Below are 17795 nucleotides of genomic sequence, written 5' to 3' on the forward strand. Positions count from 1 at the left end.
GTGGCAGTGTAGAAAAGGAGTTCCTGTTATCACTAGCACTGTCATTCGGCATATGTTTTCAGTTATCTCAGCAACTACTGGCTAACAGACAATGTCCACTTCGAGAACTAGCCGGGAAACTCCTTAGATACTAATATCAAATGAACAAATTAATGTCATACATATTTTGTAGACAAATATACCAGTAAGTAATCCAGTGTAAACACAAGTTTTTACATAGTCTGCTAAATACCTACAATATATCAAACTATTCGGTAAAACCCAGCATCTAGCTTCCCCAAGCGCCTCCTTCCATCTCCCCCATCAGCTCCATGAAGTTTATGGCTTCACAAACTGCAGACTGATAACCCATCATTTTAGATAAAGCACACTCAAAGAAGGGGCAAGAAAAAGAAAAGGCCAATACAATGAGGAGGATGGGGAAATGTTCCTAAAAGAACACTTTCATACTCACACAACTCCAGGACTATGGAATACGAAATCCAACAGAGGCCACAAGCTGCATGTGGCTATTAAAATTTAGCTTTCATCAAGCTCCTCAATGTACCAGTCATATTTCAAGAGCTCCAGGGTCCCAAGTGGCTAGTGGACAGCATACTGGACAGAACATTCCCATTGGGCAGCACTGCTCTAGAACTTGTTAAAAGATAGTAGCATTCTCTGGGTAATCAAAAATTTTAATGAATAGTCCCAAAGTGTGTGGTTTGTAGAAGAATGTTGGGGAAAGGACAGAGCTTGTGACCCCTTCCCACTCAATCTAACGAGTCTTATCCATGAATGTCCTCCAGCGTAACAGGTGCTTCATTTATGGATGCATACGTTAGCACCATTCTTTTGTTTCTGTTTTGAACATCCTTTAAGTTACATCTGGAAGCTCCTAGTAGGCATTCTAGATTAGCTCCCTCAAGAAGCAGACCCTGAGAGAATTAGAGTACATGTTATTTGGGAGGCAAGCTCAGGAAGCACCTTCTACTAAGGGAGTGGCTGTAGAAACTCCAATCCAGTGCCATGGAGGAGAGAAGCTGGCTCAGATTTGAAGCCAAAGCAAGGAATCTATGGACCAACCCTTGACTGTCACTGGATGAAGGCTTGTCCCATGTTAAGAGCCAAACCTACCAGGGAATGCCCATAGGCAGTCACAGATGTGAGCAGTAGGAAACACCCCTTTGTAACAAAAGAGCAAGGACCATATGGCTGACAGTATCAGCTACTGCAGGTTAAACAGTATCTAGGCCAGCGCCCCAGCTCACTAAGGCTAATCCTCCACCTGCGGTGCCATCACCCTGGGTTCTAGTCCTGGTTGCTCCTCTTCCAGTCCAACTCTGCTGTGGTCCGGGAGTGCAGTGGAGGATGGCCCAGGTCCTTGGGCCCTGCACCCGCATGGGAGACCAGGAGGAAGCACCTGGCTCCTGGCTTTGGATCGGCACAGAGCGCCGGCCATAGCGGCCACTTGGTGGGGGGGGGGGGGGGTGTCAACCAACGGAAAAAGGAAGACCTTTCTCTCTAACACTGCCTGTCCAAAAAAAAAAAAAAACAGTATCTAACCAAATATATATTTATTCTACTACTCTCATTTCTGGCTATTATACATTGTCCAAGGTGATTTTTAAATAGTGTAACTTTAGTTATACTGTAACAAGTGGTAGAAATGATGAAGCAACTGTAGATGTGCTAAGTGAATATAGGACATTTTTATTCTATGTGTACTCTTGAATAAATGCAAAGTCCCTTCATTCCCTTAACTTCTAAGTAATGAAAGTTTTATATATTAGAGCTGTTGATTATGAAACAGATATATTAAGTTTTTACTCAGAAAATATCAACTATATATCAAGATAAAAACATGGGGCCAGCACTGTGGCATAGTGGTAAAGCCCAAGTCCTTGGGCCCCTGCACCCATGTGGGAGACCCGGAAGAAGTGCCTGGCTTCAGATTGGCACAGCTCTAGCTGTTGTGGCCAACTGGGAAATGAACCAGCAGATGGAAGACCTCTCTCTCTCTCTGCGCAACTCAAATAAATAAATCATTTTTAAAAAGTTAATATAGTATTTTATCCAAATCTATAAAAATAATTTTTATATCTCAATCATTGCCACTTATAAGAATCAATAACTCAAATTATTAAAGTATATAAGCTTCTTTAAATACAATTTCCATATATAAAGGTAATCAACGTTTTCTATACTATGCTTTCCTGCTTTGGATCAAATGAGATTTATCAAATTAAGTAAAGTGAAATTTCCATTATTTCAAAGTAATGTATCACTATACAAGGAGGACTTGCTTATAAACATCTTAATAACCAGATTTGTATTTCAAAAATGTCATTTATTCTCCAAAGCTTAAATAACTACCCATCTAAAGATTTATATACTACTGCTTACAAAGTTGATTAAATTATGTAAAATTAGATGATACCTGGTTTACTGAGAGTAATTCCAGTTGAGTACAGAAAATTATCCACTTTTAGAAACTGTTGTAGAACTGTAAGATAGCCAGTAACATTGCTAATATGATGGTTATCAGGAAGTTTAATTAAGGCTTTTGAAAACTGAACACTTGGTTGAGATTTGGCATCTGAAAAAAGGAAACCACATTAGCAAACAGACAAAACAAATGCACACTAAGCAAAAGCAAGCAGTTATAATTATTTTAAAATTTCGGAATGACAAACATTTGCTCATATAATATTTTAAATTCATAACTAAATGAGAAAGTTCCCCTCCTTTAGATCACACAAGGCACCTTTGTACTGAAGACTGCTTATTTCTGCCAGAGTTTATTTGCTAGCTGAACTTCTGTGTAAACTTCTGTATGGGCTTATACATTCCTAACATTTCCAATTTCCTCTACTACTTTGACCACAAATACGTCCATACCCAGGCCTAACACATTTTCACTGTACAAACTGAGTTTCTTTTAATCAAATATTTTGTGGAAGTGAGGATGTATCCTTCTGTGGGAAGATTCCTCATCATCAGATATATCATCCTCACCCACATGGCCTTACCAGAGAGTCACCTCAGAGAGAAACAATACAGTACAAATAACCTGAGACATCAGGAGGACTTAGGATTCTCACGGGCACAACCCAAGGCATGGTCAGTACTGTCTAGACCAATGTGCACTCACCACTGCTTGGTACAATGGCAAAGGAATGGTCCAGGCCATTTCATACTGATCCATGCATGCATTTAAGCAGAAACTAGGATTTTCTGTGGGGTTTGAAGAAGCCAGTCAGCGATAGGGATGTGTCAGAACAAATAAAAAACTAAAGAGGAGCAGTGGAAAAATCTAATTTCATTAAAGCCCCAGCAACATCAAATGTATCTCTCTCTGCAGACATGTGGTTCCTAGCATTTCACATTCTTCTACACACTATTGCATATCCGCTGTTCTGCCACAGATAAGCAAAAGAAGTGCCTCGAATTTTACCAAGGCATTTCAGAGTAAGACATTCTACAGCTTCACTCAGTAGATTACTGTAAGATTAATCAAGCCATAGGTAATTTTCTTTAATTTATTTGAGAGAGAGAGAGAGAGAGAGAGAGAGAGAGAGAATGAGAATATGAATGAATGAGACTTCCATCCAAGGGGTCACTCCCCAGATAGTCACAACAGCTAGGGCTGGTATAGGATTTAGCCTGGAACCAGGAACTCGAGTACTTGAGCCATCATCGGATGCTTCCCAGGTGCATCAGCAGGGAACTGGATCAGGATGGGAAGCAGAGCAACCGGTCTCAAACCAGTACTCTGGTGGGGGTGCTGACATACTGATTAATCCTGGTTAATCCACATTAACCTGATGGGCCACAAGGACCATGCATTAAAGTTTTTTGTTTCAATATTTTAGGGACAAATAGAACAGCTTATAAAATTGAAAAGAATTCTCATAAACTGTTCTTTTTACTATGCCTGTCTTACTATCTTGAGGATTTTCTTTTACCAGTCATTTGCATTGTTTTAAATCTAACAAAATTTACCAATGTAAAACAAACAAAAGTAAACTGTTGTCACTAAATCTTAAGGAGTCACAGAATACTGGGGTTCCTCCTAGGCACAAATTATGGTGTGGGTATAGGTGAGGTAGAAATGAAATTGCCATCTTCAGGGTTGGTAACATGACACCGGAAGACCCAGCTTGAACCAACACCCAGAACAAGGCTTTCTGCACTAAGTTCCTTAGGATGTGTATGCAATCAGGGAAATGCATGTCCCACAAGCAGATCCTTACCCAGCGAAATCTCGGGCCTCTCCCAGACAGGCAGTGAGATTAATGTAGCAAGTAACAAGGGAAAGACATGCAATTAAAAAACCCCAAGGTTCTAAGCAATCTATGTTGCCTTTTTCCCAATTTCACCAACCACTGAAGCCCAATGAAGCTGAGACGTAGGAAGGACAGCAGAAGTTTGTCCAGTACTTTCCACAGTCGGAACTCCCTACTTGCAGGGTGCGGGGAGAGGGTGGTTCATGGGCATCAGGCTCAGCAGGTAAACTGCAGCTGTGATGCCCACATCACGTATCAGAGTGCTGGGTTTGAGTCCTGACTCCACTCCAATCTCAGCTTCTTCCCAGTGTGCACCCTGGGAGGCTGCAGGTGATGGCTCAAATGCTTGGGTCCCTGCCACACATGTGGGAGGTCCAGTTCAAGTTCTAGGCTCCTGGCTTGATCTGGCCCAGCCCTGGCTGTTGCAGGCATTTAGGATGTGAACCAGCAAATGGAAGATCTCCCTGTCTCCACATTTCAAATAAAAGCATTTTAAAACTCCTATATGAGGGACAAAAAGAACAAAGGAGAAAATAATTCCCACTACATATAAATTCTTCGCTTGATAGTAAAATAAAAAGTGGTTTGATCAACTTGTAGTCAATACTAATAATGATAAATTTAGGTATCTCCCAGCTCATAATCAACATTAGCTCCTTAGTGAAAAAGCACAGTAACATAGAAAAAAGGTAAAGAGAGATGCAAGCTCTGTCAAGCGACACTTTCACACACCAACTTGCAGCTCATGAGGATCTATCCAAGATCATTATGACAAGCAGCAGTTATTTACCGAGTAAGAAATACTGTACTTACCTGCTAATTTTCCAGTAATTAAAACAGTGTCTTCAAATAGCCATATATTTGCTTGACTTTGCGGGAACAGTGAAAGTGTAACTGATGAATATACTATGAAACATAGCACAATTAGTATATGTAATACAAGGAAATAAATAGGACAAATACAATTCTTTCACAACAAGTCCTGAGAAGTGGAAAACTTGATGGCAAAAATAAAACAAGGGAATAATGATCATGAAGGGATTTCAAGATTTCTCAATTAGAATAAGTATTTTGATGCAAAAATTTGAAATGCATGCATAGTTTTCTCACAAAATGCATTTCTATTCTTTTTGAAGACACCACATATAAAATATGGAAAGAAAAAAGATTTATTAATATTTTCTACTTCAAATGGTAGTTCGTACCAACATGACTAATGATGTTCCATTACTAACCCCAGATATAAATATTAAGTTAAATGCTTGAATAAACTTCTGGTTTTTCTTTACTTAATTGTTACTTGTTATTCACTTCTGAAGTTTAAGTTTCTCAGCTCCACGATCCCAGGTTATCTAGATGAACTACATCCACTCTTCACTTTTTAATTTCCTATATAAGAGCACAGTACCCTTCTACACATGATGTGATTTCCCAAGTGGACTCAGAGCTGGCAGAGGAAGAAAGAGTATACCACAAAGAGCGATGCACTCCCTTTAGTAGTGACACAGAGAGAGGCTGAACCTGTCAACAAGAACAGGCACATAAAATAACTGATAGAATAAGAAGATCATTTGAAAGATGGCTAATCATTTCAAGATCTTAATCAAGAAGCTAGGAAAAAGATGGCTTTATAATTGAGGAACTAATCAAATCAACTTACCAATCCTACAAAAGAAAAATAATTTTGGGGAGTTGCCTAAAGCATGATTTCTCATATTTCTCTTCTATGATATGTAAATATTTAAACTGAACAGAAATAGCATAGTATCTTCAAACCTCTTATGGGGAAAAAAAAAGCACATTTGCATGGAAATATCTTTAATAATTTGAGATATTTCAAAGACCTTTAAAGAAAATAGGAGAAAGAGTACATACAAAAAGCATGCAATGACTGGAAGTAAAACATACTTCTTGTTTCCAAGGGAAAAAATAATGACCAAATTAATAGGTAATTTCACTATCAGAATATATTAACATTTAGACTAATATATTCAATTGGGGAGACAGTGGTGGGATCTTAGGATGGACCTCAGAATGATTACAAGTAGGGCATTATTTCATATTTGGACTTTCAACGACAGCCAGATAGCTTTATCAGCAATTAAAACCTAGGAAAATCTTTTGGAACCTCACTAAAACATTCATATTTCTTATTACTTAGAATTTTTTCTATTTATTGAAAAGATACAATGTTAACTTGGAAAAAGCTGAGATATACAGAAAAGAATAAAAAGAAAACGATTTTCACAATATCACCAACTATTAATATTTTAATGTAAATAGCCAATGATTTTTAAAAATACAGAGTATGACTATATAGTGACTATTTTTACATTCTTAAAAATATGTTTCTCATTAGAAACTCTTAACATTTTAAGGACATATATTTCATTTGGGGCCAACATTGTGGCGTATCAAGTAAAGCCATGGACTGTGATGCCGCACTCCTTATAGGCACTGGTTCATGTCCCAGCTGCTCCACTTCTGATCCAGCTCCAAACTAATGGCCCGGCAACACAACATGACCCATGTACTTGGGCCCCTGCCACCCACATGGGAGACCCAGAAGAGGCTCCTGGCTTTGTCCTAGTCCAGATAAGGTCATTGTAGCCATCTGGAGAGTGAAACAGCAGATAGAAGATCTCTTTCTCTCTCCCCTTCTCTACATTCTTCCTTCCCTCTCTTTCACTATTTCAAATACACAAATCTTTTTAAAAGTAAAGTAGCAAGATTTACTTAAGCAGTGCCATAATACTATAGATTTAGACTATTACCATTTCATTCTTTAAAAAATATGGAATCAACATCCAGGTGCACAAATGTCAATTCACTTTATTTGTATGTTTGTCTTTGAGAGAGATTACTACTAGCGGATGCAGGGGTTAGCATTTATGAAAAAGCTGAAGACTTGGACACACGTATTTCAACTGTTACCCAGGTCATTATTATTACATAGTAATTGTAATTTGTTCTCTTAATATAAAATCAAGGCTACACTAGATTTGTAGTACTTCTTTATAATATTTAATCAAGTTTTTGTACCTAGAACATTCTAGCCAACAGTTATAGGTCTAGGTCATCTGAAATCAAAAGTCTTTTATATATCAAAAAACTATTCATTTTATTGAACATTTTAAGATTACTGCCATCAGATTTGGTGCCAAACATTTTTTAAAGGATTTGTTTTTTGAAAGGCAAATCAACAGAAACAGTGAGATACACACACACACACACACACACACACACAGAAAGAGAGAGAGAGAGAGAGAGAGAGAGAATGAATTTTCCATCCATTGGTTCATTCCCCAAATGGGTGCAACTGCCTGTTCTGGGAGGGCCTGAAGCCATGAGCATGGAACTCTATCCTGGACTCTCACATTGGTAGCACGGGCCCAAGTACTTAGCCATCTTCTGCTACTTTTCCAAGTGCATTAGCAGGAAGGTGGACTGGAAGCAGAGCAGCCTGGACTCAAACCATGATCTCATTCGTCATGTCAATGTCATAAGCAGCAGCTTAATTAGCTAGGCCATAACATCAGTCCCTGGTGTAGACCATTTTTCACTTTTTAAAAAGTTTTTATGTATTTGTTTGTTGTCTTATTTCCCTCATCTTAATTTAGATTAGCCAATATACGTATACTTTTTTTATATCACAAAACTAGACTTGGGGCTGGCACTGTGGTATAGTGGGTAAGGCTGCTGCTTGCAGTGCAGGCATCCCATTTAGGTGCCGGTTTGAGTCTCAGCTACTCCGCTTCTAATCCAGCTCTCTGCTATGGCCTGGGAAAGCAGTAGAAGATGGCCCAAGTCCTCGGGGCCCCGCACCCACATAGGAGACCTGGAAGAAGCTCCTGGCTCCTGGCTTCCGATAGGTGCAGCTCCAGCTGTTGTGGCCAACTGGGGAGTGAACAATTGGATGGAAGATGGAAGATCTCTGTGTGTGTGTAACTCTTTCAAATAAATAAATCTTTTTTAAAAAATACTTTTTTCAGAACAGGTCATCAAAGAAGGAGGTACCTTTCTCTGAAGGGAGGAGAGAACTTCCACTTTGACTACGACCTTGTCTAAATATGATCAGAGTTGGTGAACTCAAAAGGCTTCCATAGCCTTGGCGACTCATGACAAGAGCCTAGGGTGATTACTGATGCCATAAACAAGAGTGTCAATTTGTTAAGTCAACAACAGGAGTCACTACGCACTTACTCCTCAGGTAGGATCTCTGTCCTTAGTGTGCTGTACATTGTGATTTAATGCTATAACTAGTACTCAAACAGTATTTTTCACTTTGTGTTTCTATGTGGGTGCAAACTGTTGAAATCTTTACTTAATATACGCTAAACTGATCTTCTGTATATAAAGAGAATTGAAAATGAATCTTGATATGAATGGAAGGGGGGAGGGAGAGGGAAAGGGGAGGGTTGCGGGTGGGAGGGACATTATGGGGGGGGGGAGCCATTGTAATCCATAAGCTGTACTTTGGAAATTTATATTCATTAATAAAAGTTAAAAAAAAAGATTTTTTTCAATGATCTCTTCCTAGTATTTTCCAATGTATGTCAATCCAGTTTAATCTTTATTATCTTTTTTTTTACCATTTTACTTGGTTTCTTCTTTATTTCTCTAACTTTACTGAATGAGTAGTTATGAATTCACCTCAAGCAATCCTATTGTGATTTTTCCAGTTATGACTTAAAGTTTTGTGTGAATGTCTTTACTTTTCATCTTATTTCTCTCATTCTAAATTTAAATAACTATTTAAGAATTCAAATGTTTCCAGTGTGAAAGCAAACAAAGTATCTAAATCCTAATAAGAACCAGCATCCTTTTTTTTAAAAGACTGAATAACTGAAGTATCATAATTCCAGTCAAATTTGTGTTCTGGTATCCTTTCCAATATCCAATTAGCTGCACTAGTTCTACCAATTCCTTCTTCAGTAGGTCTCTCACACTCACCTGTCCTTCTCATTCCCTTTCTGGTTCAGGCTGAATTTCCTGGGTAAGAGCACTGCCATAGTTTGCTAGTCAGGTTCTCACTTTAGCTGTGCTGCTGGCTTATTCATTACACCGTACTGAGCAAATCCAGTTTCCATATAACCTACACTCATTGTGCTCAACAATGTACAATAACTGCCTTATTATTTAGCACAGAAATCTAAACTGCTGGTTTAACCTAAGAATGTCCTTTCATCATCTGGCCCACCCTGCCTCTCACTAGTCCTTGTTCCCAGCCCCTGCAGCAGCACCTGCAGACAAGCTTTGTCCAGAGCTGAACTCTAGGAGGCAGTGAAGAACAGTTTCTTTTGAAGGAAAAGGCCTGGGCAGCCATTTGGTGCAGCAAATAAGATTCCAGCTGGGACACTAGCGTCCACAGCTCCTAGGTTTGAGGCCCAGCTCCATTCCCAATTCCAGTATGCCTGCTAATGCACACCATACGAGACTCAGATTCAGGTCTGGCTCTTGGGTTTGGCTTGGCCCAGCCCCCAGCTGTTATGGACATTTGAGAAATGAATTAGTAGACAAAAAATCTGTCTCTGCTTCTGAAATAAGATGAAAATGAATAATTTTACAAAGGAAAAATGCCTTCATGATTGCTATGGTCAGAAGGTTTGTTTCTTCCCCAAAATCCTTACACTGAAATCCTTACTTCCAAGGTATAGTATCAAGAGGTGGGGCCTTTTGGGGCAGTGATTATGACAAAAGGGCAGAGCACTCATGAATGGGATTAGTGCCCTTATAAATAGGCTCAAGAGAACTCCTTGGCCCCTTCTATCATGGATTAAAGCCCCAGGAAGAAGGTGTAATCTAGAAACCACAAGTCAGGCTCTCACCAGACACCAAATCTGCTGGTACTTAAATCTTGCATTTCTCAGCCTCCAGAACTATGAAAAATAAATTCCTGTTGTTTATAAACTACTGAGTTTATGGCAGTCTGAGAAGCCCAGACTAAGATAATGGTTTCTTAAAAATGGCACGCTCTTCTAACGTCCTTCTGAACACATCATTTAGGCATCATAAACAGAGAAAAAAATAATCATTTACATTTAGGGGCTGCAAAACCCATTTAAGTGCTTACTTGGCATTCTTCCAGTCTTCCAAGGCAGAGACGTCAACACGTAACCATCTTTGTAAGCAATAATGGTTAAGCTGAGTCCTAATTTATAGGGTACTTTTATCAACACTGCTCCATTGTTTTTAGTTACAGTAGAATTTGTCTTCGTGTAGTTTACAAATACTTCTACAACTGCTTGACTCAGGTACTGACGACTGATGATGTCATTCACTTGGACTTTCAGCATAAACATGGACACTGAAAGTGAAAAAAGCCAGAAAAACCAGCATGTTAGATGCTAGAGTCTATGGGCCACTACACTTTAGGATATCATTCAGCACATCTGAATAATAATAGAAAACTGTTGTATGTTAGGAAATGCACATTTATGGGTGGACAAAGAAAGAGGTTCATTAAAGATGGTCTCAAACTCAAATGGGAAATCTTACACTTGGATAAAAAAAATAAAAGATTGTAACCTATAGAACATGATGAGCTTCTAAACCAAAGGTACTTGAACAGGTCCATCTAATACAAAAAGCTATTTAAAGATGTAGAGAACAAGTAGCTGCTGTTCAATTCAAAGAAAAAAAAAGTCCCCCAGCCACCCAGCCCCTCATCGACTGGTCAAAATATACTGAGCCACGGGCATAAAGTAGGCCACACAGATTTTAGCAGGACTTCGGAATGTGCCTAAAGATCCACAGACGCCCACGGCTGCTACAGTTACCCACTGTGCTTTCCAGCACCTCCCTGATCCCTCTCCTTCCCAAAGCTGGGTAGTGCAGCTCCTCTGCTAATGCAAACCACATCATAATCCTTCCTACAAAGTCCCTTTATTTCTCAGAGCCAGAGTCAGTTTCTATTGCTTGTTCCTAAACCAAGTACCTTAAATGATATAGGGTACCACTATAAATATAGGCTATTTTATTTAATAGGGCACTGTATCATTTATAAGAGAAAGTGAAGGAAAGATAAAGGTTAAGTGCCAAAAATATGTTAAGACATAATAAACCACATAAGAGACTGGAAAGAACCAAAAGAAGAGGGAATTAGGAGTCCCTAGTACAATTTGATCTTTGGTCTTACTGAAACTAAATGTACCTGCCATGGCTCTTCCAGCAGCATATTCAGTAAGAAACAGTATATTCAATAGATAATTTCTGTCAATTCATCTGCTCCAAATATCAGTTTCAGAAATTCTCAGAGCTGTTGGATTTATAGACAAATCTCAATATGTGATAAGATCTTAAGCTAAATTCATACACACACACACGCACACACACCTACACATTCCATCTGTTTCATCTTTGTAAAAGTACACTTGCCAAAGTAAGACACTCTTGACATTCTGAAGTCTAAACTCTTCATTCCAAAGTCTCTTGACATTCAGAAACAGGGTTTGATTCACAAAATATCTAAGACATTTTATAATCCAAAATGGACATGTTTATTTTTGTCACATGTAATACAATGTTAATACAAATTTGATGAGCAAATGAGTAACACAATTAGGAAAAACTGTTTGCACAGGCCACTTCTGGGCTATCAAAATCAAAGTCTCCCTTTCTGAAGAGATCCACTATATCTATACCTTAAATAACTTAGTAAAGTTAGTATATAAGGAAACTTGATAAACAGGGTCCAATCCAGCTCAATTTGAAAAAAAACTAACAGACTGTTGTAATCGCTTTCTTTTCAATCCCATTTTGTGAAAACTGACATCATGGAACACATATAATATACATTAATTTGTGTAATATTTCAGTGCTGGAAACTTAACATACATTGTCCAATTGTATCCTAACAAACTTGCAAGACATTACCCAATTTTAAGGTAAGGAAACTGAGGTTAAAATTTCACAGGGAGGGGCTGGAGCTGCCTGCAGTGCCGGCATCCCAAAAAGGCACCAGTTCAAGTCCCGGCTGCTCCACTTCCGATCCAGTTCTCTGCTATGGCCTGGAAAAGCAGTAGAAGATGGCCCAAGTCCTTGGGCCCCTGCGCCCATGTGGGAGACCCAGAAGAAGCTCTGGCTTTGGATTAGCCCAGCTCTGGGCATAGCGGCCATTTGGAGAGTGAACCAGTGGATGGAAGACTCTTTGTAACTCCACCTTTTAAATAAATAAATCTTTTTAAGAAGTAATAGTTTCATAACTAATAAGCTCCTGAAGTCCCACACTCTATTCCATGCTCTTTGCTCTGGGAAGTTTCAGGGATTTGCTTCCATCATGTCCTAGCAGACTTTTTTGGCTCCCAACAATTGCTGAGAAGAAAACGCTCATTTGCTGACTCTCTGTGCCTCCCTTTCACATCTGTGAGCGCGTGTTGTCTCTCACCCCAGCCCAAGGCACAGTAAAAACAGCATTAAAAAAAAATAGGTTTGGCTGAAAGCCTGGTCAAAGCAATTAAAGATCCATGAATAACTCTTTTTCCCCCACAGAGGAGGGAAAGTTACAGAGCATTATCTGCTCCTGACAGGATGCCTCTGTCTTCTGTGGTGTTTACTTTTGATCAAGCAAACTGCACTGGCAGCCCAAAGCAAAGTACACCCACGGCAATCCGCAGTCCTTGCCTACAACAAAAACACTCTGGCATTTAGACTGGGCAGATTCCATGATTAAATATGTGGTTTTCAACCACAAATTTGTCTACATAATCTACTTACTTTCTGCGTTGTATTTTTCAGCTTTCTATGAACGTATTATTTTCTGTCACTTAATTATAACTATTATGTCTTGTTCACATAATCATCTTTTCACTATGTCACCATGAGTTTAAAATGGACCAAATGATTTCAACTGCACCCTCAGAAAACATGTAATTTAAATGTTGAGAAAAAAACAAGTAAAAATAAAATACATATCAATGAGCAAGGTCCTGAGGTGGCTGCTTATTATCTATCACATGATTAGCAGAAGCACTGTTAAGTACTTAGAATCATTACATCTCAGATTAATAAATACATAAAGAGATATATGTCAAAAGACATATTAGAATAAACATTATATTATGGTTTTGCCAGAGCATACTGATAAGTAAATCAAAGCCCAGAGGGACTAAAAATACTGCTAATGAGATGCATGGAGTGAGCTAATAAAATCACAATCCCACTTCTTTTCTGATACTATCCTTTAATGTTACCACCATTACATTACCAATTGTGCATATGGGAAAACCACCTCATTTGCACATTTTTCCACTGCCAAAAAAATTGCCTATTTCTTTTCCATTATGTTGGGACCAGCTACAACATTTTTATTTAATGCAGTATAACTTTGTTTCCTTTATAGGATCATAATGCCAAAATATAACCTTTTATAAATAAATCATAGGTCATTATTTTAATTTAAATATTCTAATGAAATGACTTTAAAATATTTGGTTGAGATTAATGTACTCTGATGAGAACCACAAAGAAATGAATAGCACAAAAACACAGTGGAATAAAATGGGAACAATTAGAAATGCTCACTTCAATTCACTGAATGACTTAATGACTGCTTTGTCAGAGCTGCACTAGATAGGTATTTGGGGACATAGGCATTAATAGAACATAGTCTTGCCTTGAGGAAGTTTATTCTGAGGGGAAACATGAAAAAAAGTCTTGCAAAATTTGGTTCTACCATAAAAGAAATACAAATTAAAAACTAATAGACAAAAGAACTTTCTCTAATATCTAACATAATCCGTGAAGGGATACAGAAAATAATTTAGAACCTGTATAACTGAAACTGAGCCCTCAAACAGTGCCTTGAATACAGATGCTAGATACCATCAGGCCCATGCTCCCTTGGGTTAACTCATTGAATTAGGGGAGTGGTACAATTGGCCCTACAAGTTTCTAATCATGGAACTTGTGAGGTCATTTGCTTCTCCAGTAGATAATACCTTACTGGCCAGTATTGTCTCAAGGGATCTGGTTTAGGCCAGGAATAACTACCACTTTCTATAGCCCACAAGCTTACTGAAGCCCACTTGGCCATCAAACCAACCAGGTGACACTGTGCAGGCAGCTTATGCAGAGCAGTTTGTTCTTCCTTCGGAGCTGGATTGCTGGTTTCCTGCTCGTCTGTGTCCTAAGTCATACACCGTCTTGTTCCTAACCTCAACTTCTTTTGCAAACGGAGAAAGACAACCTGGTCAGGCTATATTTTGTGGCTCCTCCATCATTCTGCCAGACCAGCTCCCCCTTTCTTTTAGTCTCCTTAAAAACCCCAAAGCATTCAGCTGAGGGCTATTTCTTGAGACTTGGAGGTCTACTGCTCCCTCATCTGTCAGCAAACTAAACTTGCTTTTTTTCCTTTACCCTCAAACCTATCCTCATCTTTCTGACTTAGCACTAGGGACTTGTCTGAGCTTTCAATAAAATAACTATTCACATTAGTATCCAAAATATGTATATAATATCTACTTTGGAGTCAGTTCACTATCATTTTTTGAGCAGAGTGAACATTGACATTTTTGGTCCAGATGTCCTAAGGGCCAGTTCACGCACAAGCTCCTGTTTTCCATGATCTGACTGTTTGGTCCATTCTCATGGAGTCTTTCTAATTTCTGCTTCTGATCTAAATCAGGTTTTACTAGGGACTCTAAGAGGTCTAGTTTGCTCTCAACATACCATTTTTATACACAATTTTCAGTCACAGAGGTATGACAATCATAGTTTCATTAAGGAGAGTACCAGTTAATTCCCAACTCTTCAGCCAGATATTCAAAACCCTCTGAAATCGGATGACCATCTCCCTCTCCAGCCCTATTTCCCCCTAATCATACCATACTCTTCTATCAGAGACTGGCGATCATAACTTATAGGCCAACCCTGACCCACTGCCTGACTGTGTAAAGTTTCACTGAAACACAACCATGCCCATTCATTTATGTGTTTTCTGTGCACTTCTGCTACAATAGCAAAGTTGATAGTTGTGCCAGAGGTCATACGGCCTACAAAGACTAAAATATTTACTATGTGACACTTCATAGAAAAAGCCTGATGAACCCTATTATAAACTGTCACATAAATGGATCACTGATAATGATCCCTCTTGATAATGATAATGACCAACCCAATTTCCTATTACATCAGTTTTTGTTTCTTGCTTTCATTTGAAATGCTTTTTTTCCATCTCTACCAGTCAAAATCCTAATCCATCCTTCAAAGTTTAAGTTGAATGTCCTTTAATCAAACAAATTTGCTCTTAGCCCAACTTCTGTTCTGATGGGTCTAATGGCACATGACATATCAAGGTGTGTGTTTTACTTTTCCGTGTATTTTTCTTCTTGCATGAATAGGCGTCTTGACAGCCAATATTGTTTCGAGCCCAGCCTTGTATCTTAGTAGAGCTTAATAACTTAGAGGCCAACTCTGACCCACTGCCTGGTAGATATTTACTGAATAGAGAGGATGGGTAAGGAGAAAGAGAGGGAAGAAAGGAAGTAGGAGAGGCAGAGGACTGAAGAGAGAGGATAGAGATCAGAAGTGGCCAAGCCCTGGAGAATGAATGATTATAGGATTTCAGCAGAGGCCAGTTTTCATTATAGCGAGGTTTCTAGCCTCAGCATTAGATGTAAAAGTTTTCAAGTTAGCACCACAGTTGCCAGTGAAAACTACTTTGCATCGCTACAATAAACACAACAAATAAATTTATTAAGATCCCCCTTTTTTTGGGAATTAATACAACTTTTCCCTCTTGCTCATAAAAATACTTAACTTGGGAATTCTGACTAAAGAATACATATCAAATGCTTCCTAAATGAATACAAGGCAAATATATCACAAAGATTAAATTAAAACTTTTAGTTTTGCTATTACAAAATAATACCAACAAAGTGGTTTGACAAGTCTTTCTCTCAGGCTGCTAGCACAATTTCTTTTTCAATTTAATATAATTTAATTCCCAACTTAGTGGGAATGAAAGCTGAACCTTTAGAAAATAGCCCAGAACAGCACTGACACTTATAAAGAGAAAGAACCGTATTATTATCCATTCTGTGAAGCAGAGTGGAAAGGACTTCAACAGTCTAATCTTGACAGCATTTCAAATACAGAGACACAGCCTCCTTTTGAAGGAACACAGAGCACCAATGGGGGGGGGGGGGGACAAAAAAAAAAAACCAAAAACTCAGTAAAATAGAAATTCTCCTTTTCATTAGGTAAGCCCCACATTAGATCCAAAGTGTTTGTTGGCTTTGAAATTTAAAAGCAAAAGGAAAAAAAGTGCACACTAGAAGCACAAATTTATTACCAGTAAACTAATATTCATTACAAAGAAAATGTCACAGCTAAGAAGACATTAAGGAGATAGAATGAGGATTTTTATCTCCAAAGGTGGAAAAGGTTATGAAACCTTTTTTTCATTTTTATTTATTTATTTAAATATTTATTTATTTATTTTTGACAGAGTGGACAGTGAGAGAAAAAGAGAGAGAGAAAGGTCTTCCTTTACCGTTAGTTCACCCTCCAATGGCCGCCACGGACGGCGCGCTGTGGCCAGTGCACCGCGCTGATCCGAAGCCAGGAGCCAGGTGCTTCTCCTGGTCTCCCATGCGGGTGCAGGGCCCAAGCACCTGGGCCATCCTCCACTGCCTTCCCGGGCCACAGCAGAGAGCTGGCCTGGAAGAGGGACAACCGGGACAGAATCCGGCGCCCCGACCGGGACTAGAACCCGGTATGCACATTTTCTCCATGAGGACTGAAGGCTTACATGAGTGTGGTTCACCAAAAATAACGAAACAGATAACATAAGAACCACCTTTATAACTCAAGAATAGCATATAACAGGCAACTCAGAGAGGGGCAAATGACAGGGCTGAGACATTAGTATTTGTTTCAGATCCTTCTTGCCCACCCTCAGGGCCCCATTCCTCCATGGAAGTAAATAAATCTGACTCAAGCTCCTAAAACACTGTTCAAGCTCACACCACAAACATTTATCATCCTGGCGTTTTATTTCCAATTTTTCATCCTGCCTTGGCATCACTTACAACCACTCCTTCATTCACCCACTCACAAATGCATTCAAGAAGCATTTATTAGTGAAGGCACTTAGACCTAAAGCCACAGAAAAGCCTAGAGCTCAATGAGGACAAGCAAAAGGTCATTTGTTCCTTTCAGTGTCTGAAAAAGCGCTGGTCACTGTTGCCTTGGCAGTCCTGGACCTTAGTCAGAATAAGGTGTGGGAGAGGGTTCCTTCCTGGAGACAAAACAGCAAATGAGTTTTGAACAAAGGGTGTGAAGGAGGGGCAAGCAGCATTGCAGGAATTCAATTAGGGATCCTTACTTATCCCTAGGACTCAGCTCAGCCAGCCATCACTTCCACAGGGCCATGGGGGTGGTGGGGGCTGGGAGAAGGGGTGTCCCCCTGCCTCTGAACTGATGGAGTCAGCTGAAACACCATGATCTCCTGACACAGGTGTCCTGTTTGGCACCCAGATGAAAAGGAGACTGAGAACAAAGTGAGACTTTTTTTTTCCTTCCGAC

At 39.2% G+C, this 17795-nt stretch overlaps 1 protein-coding gene across 4 annotated transcripts in view; it reads right to left on the reverse strand.

The window, feature by feature from the left end:
• Positions 1 to 17795, reverse strand: part of FAM171B (family with sequence similarity 171 member B) — a 75673-nt gene that overhangs the window by 12896 nt on the left and 44982 nt on the right. For 3 of the 4 annotated variants that reach the window (XM_002712331.6, XM_089329029.1, XM_089329028.1), the window contains exons 2-4: positions 10342 to 10575; positions 5082 to 5174; positions 2420 to 2578 (exon numbers count right to left, since the gene is read on the reverse strand). In XM_002712331.6, the coding sequence (XP_002712377.2) occupies positions 2420 to 2578; positions 5082 to 5174; positions 10342 to 10575 (486 nt within the window). The remainder of the gene's footprint in view (positions 1 to 2419; positions 2579 to 5081; positions 5175 to 10341; positions 10576 to 17795) is intronic. The other variant, XM_051849371.3, reaches the window with a different exon arrangement.

The sequence above is a fragment of the Oryctolagus cuniculus genome, chromosome 3 (assembly GCF_051225735.1).
Source record: "Oryctolagus cuniculus isolate XC-2025 breed Fujian yellow rabbit chromosome 3, ASM5122573v1, whole genome shotgun sequence".
In the NCBI taxonomy this organism is placed as follows: Eukaryota; Metazoa; Chordata; class Mammalia; order Lagomorpha; family Leporidae; genus Oryctolagus; species Oryctolagus cuniculus.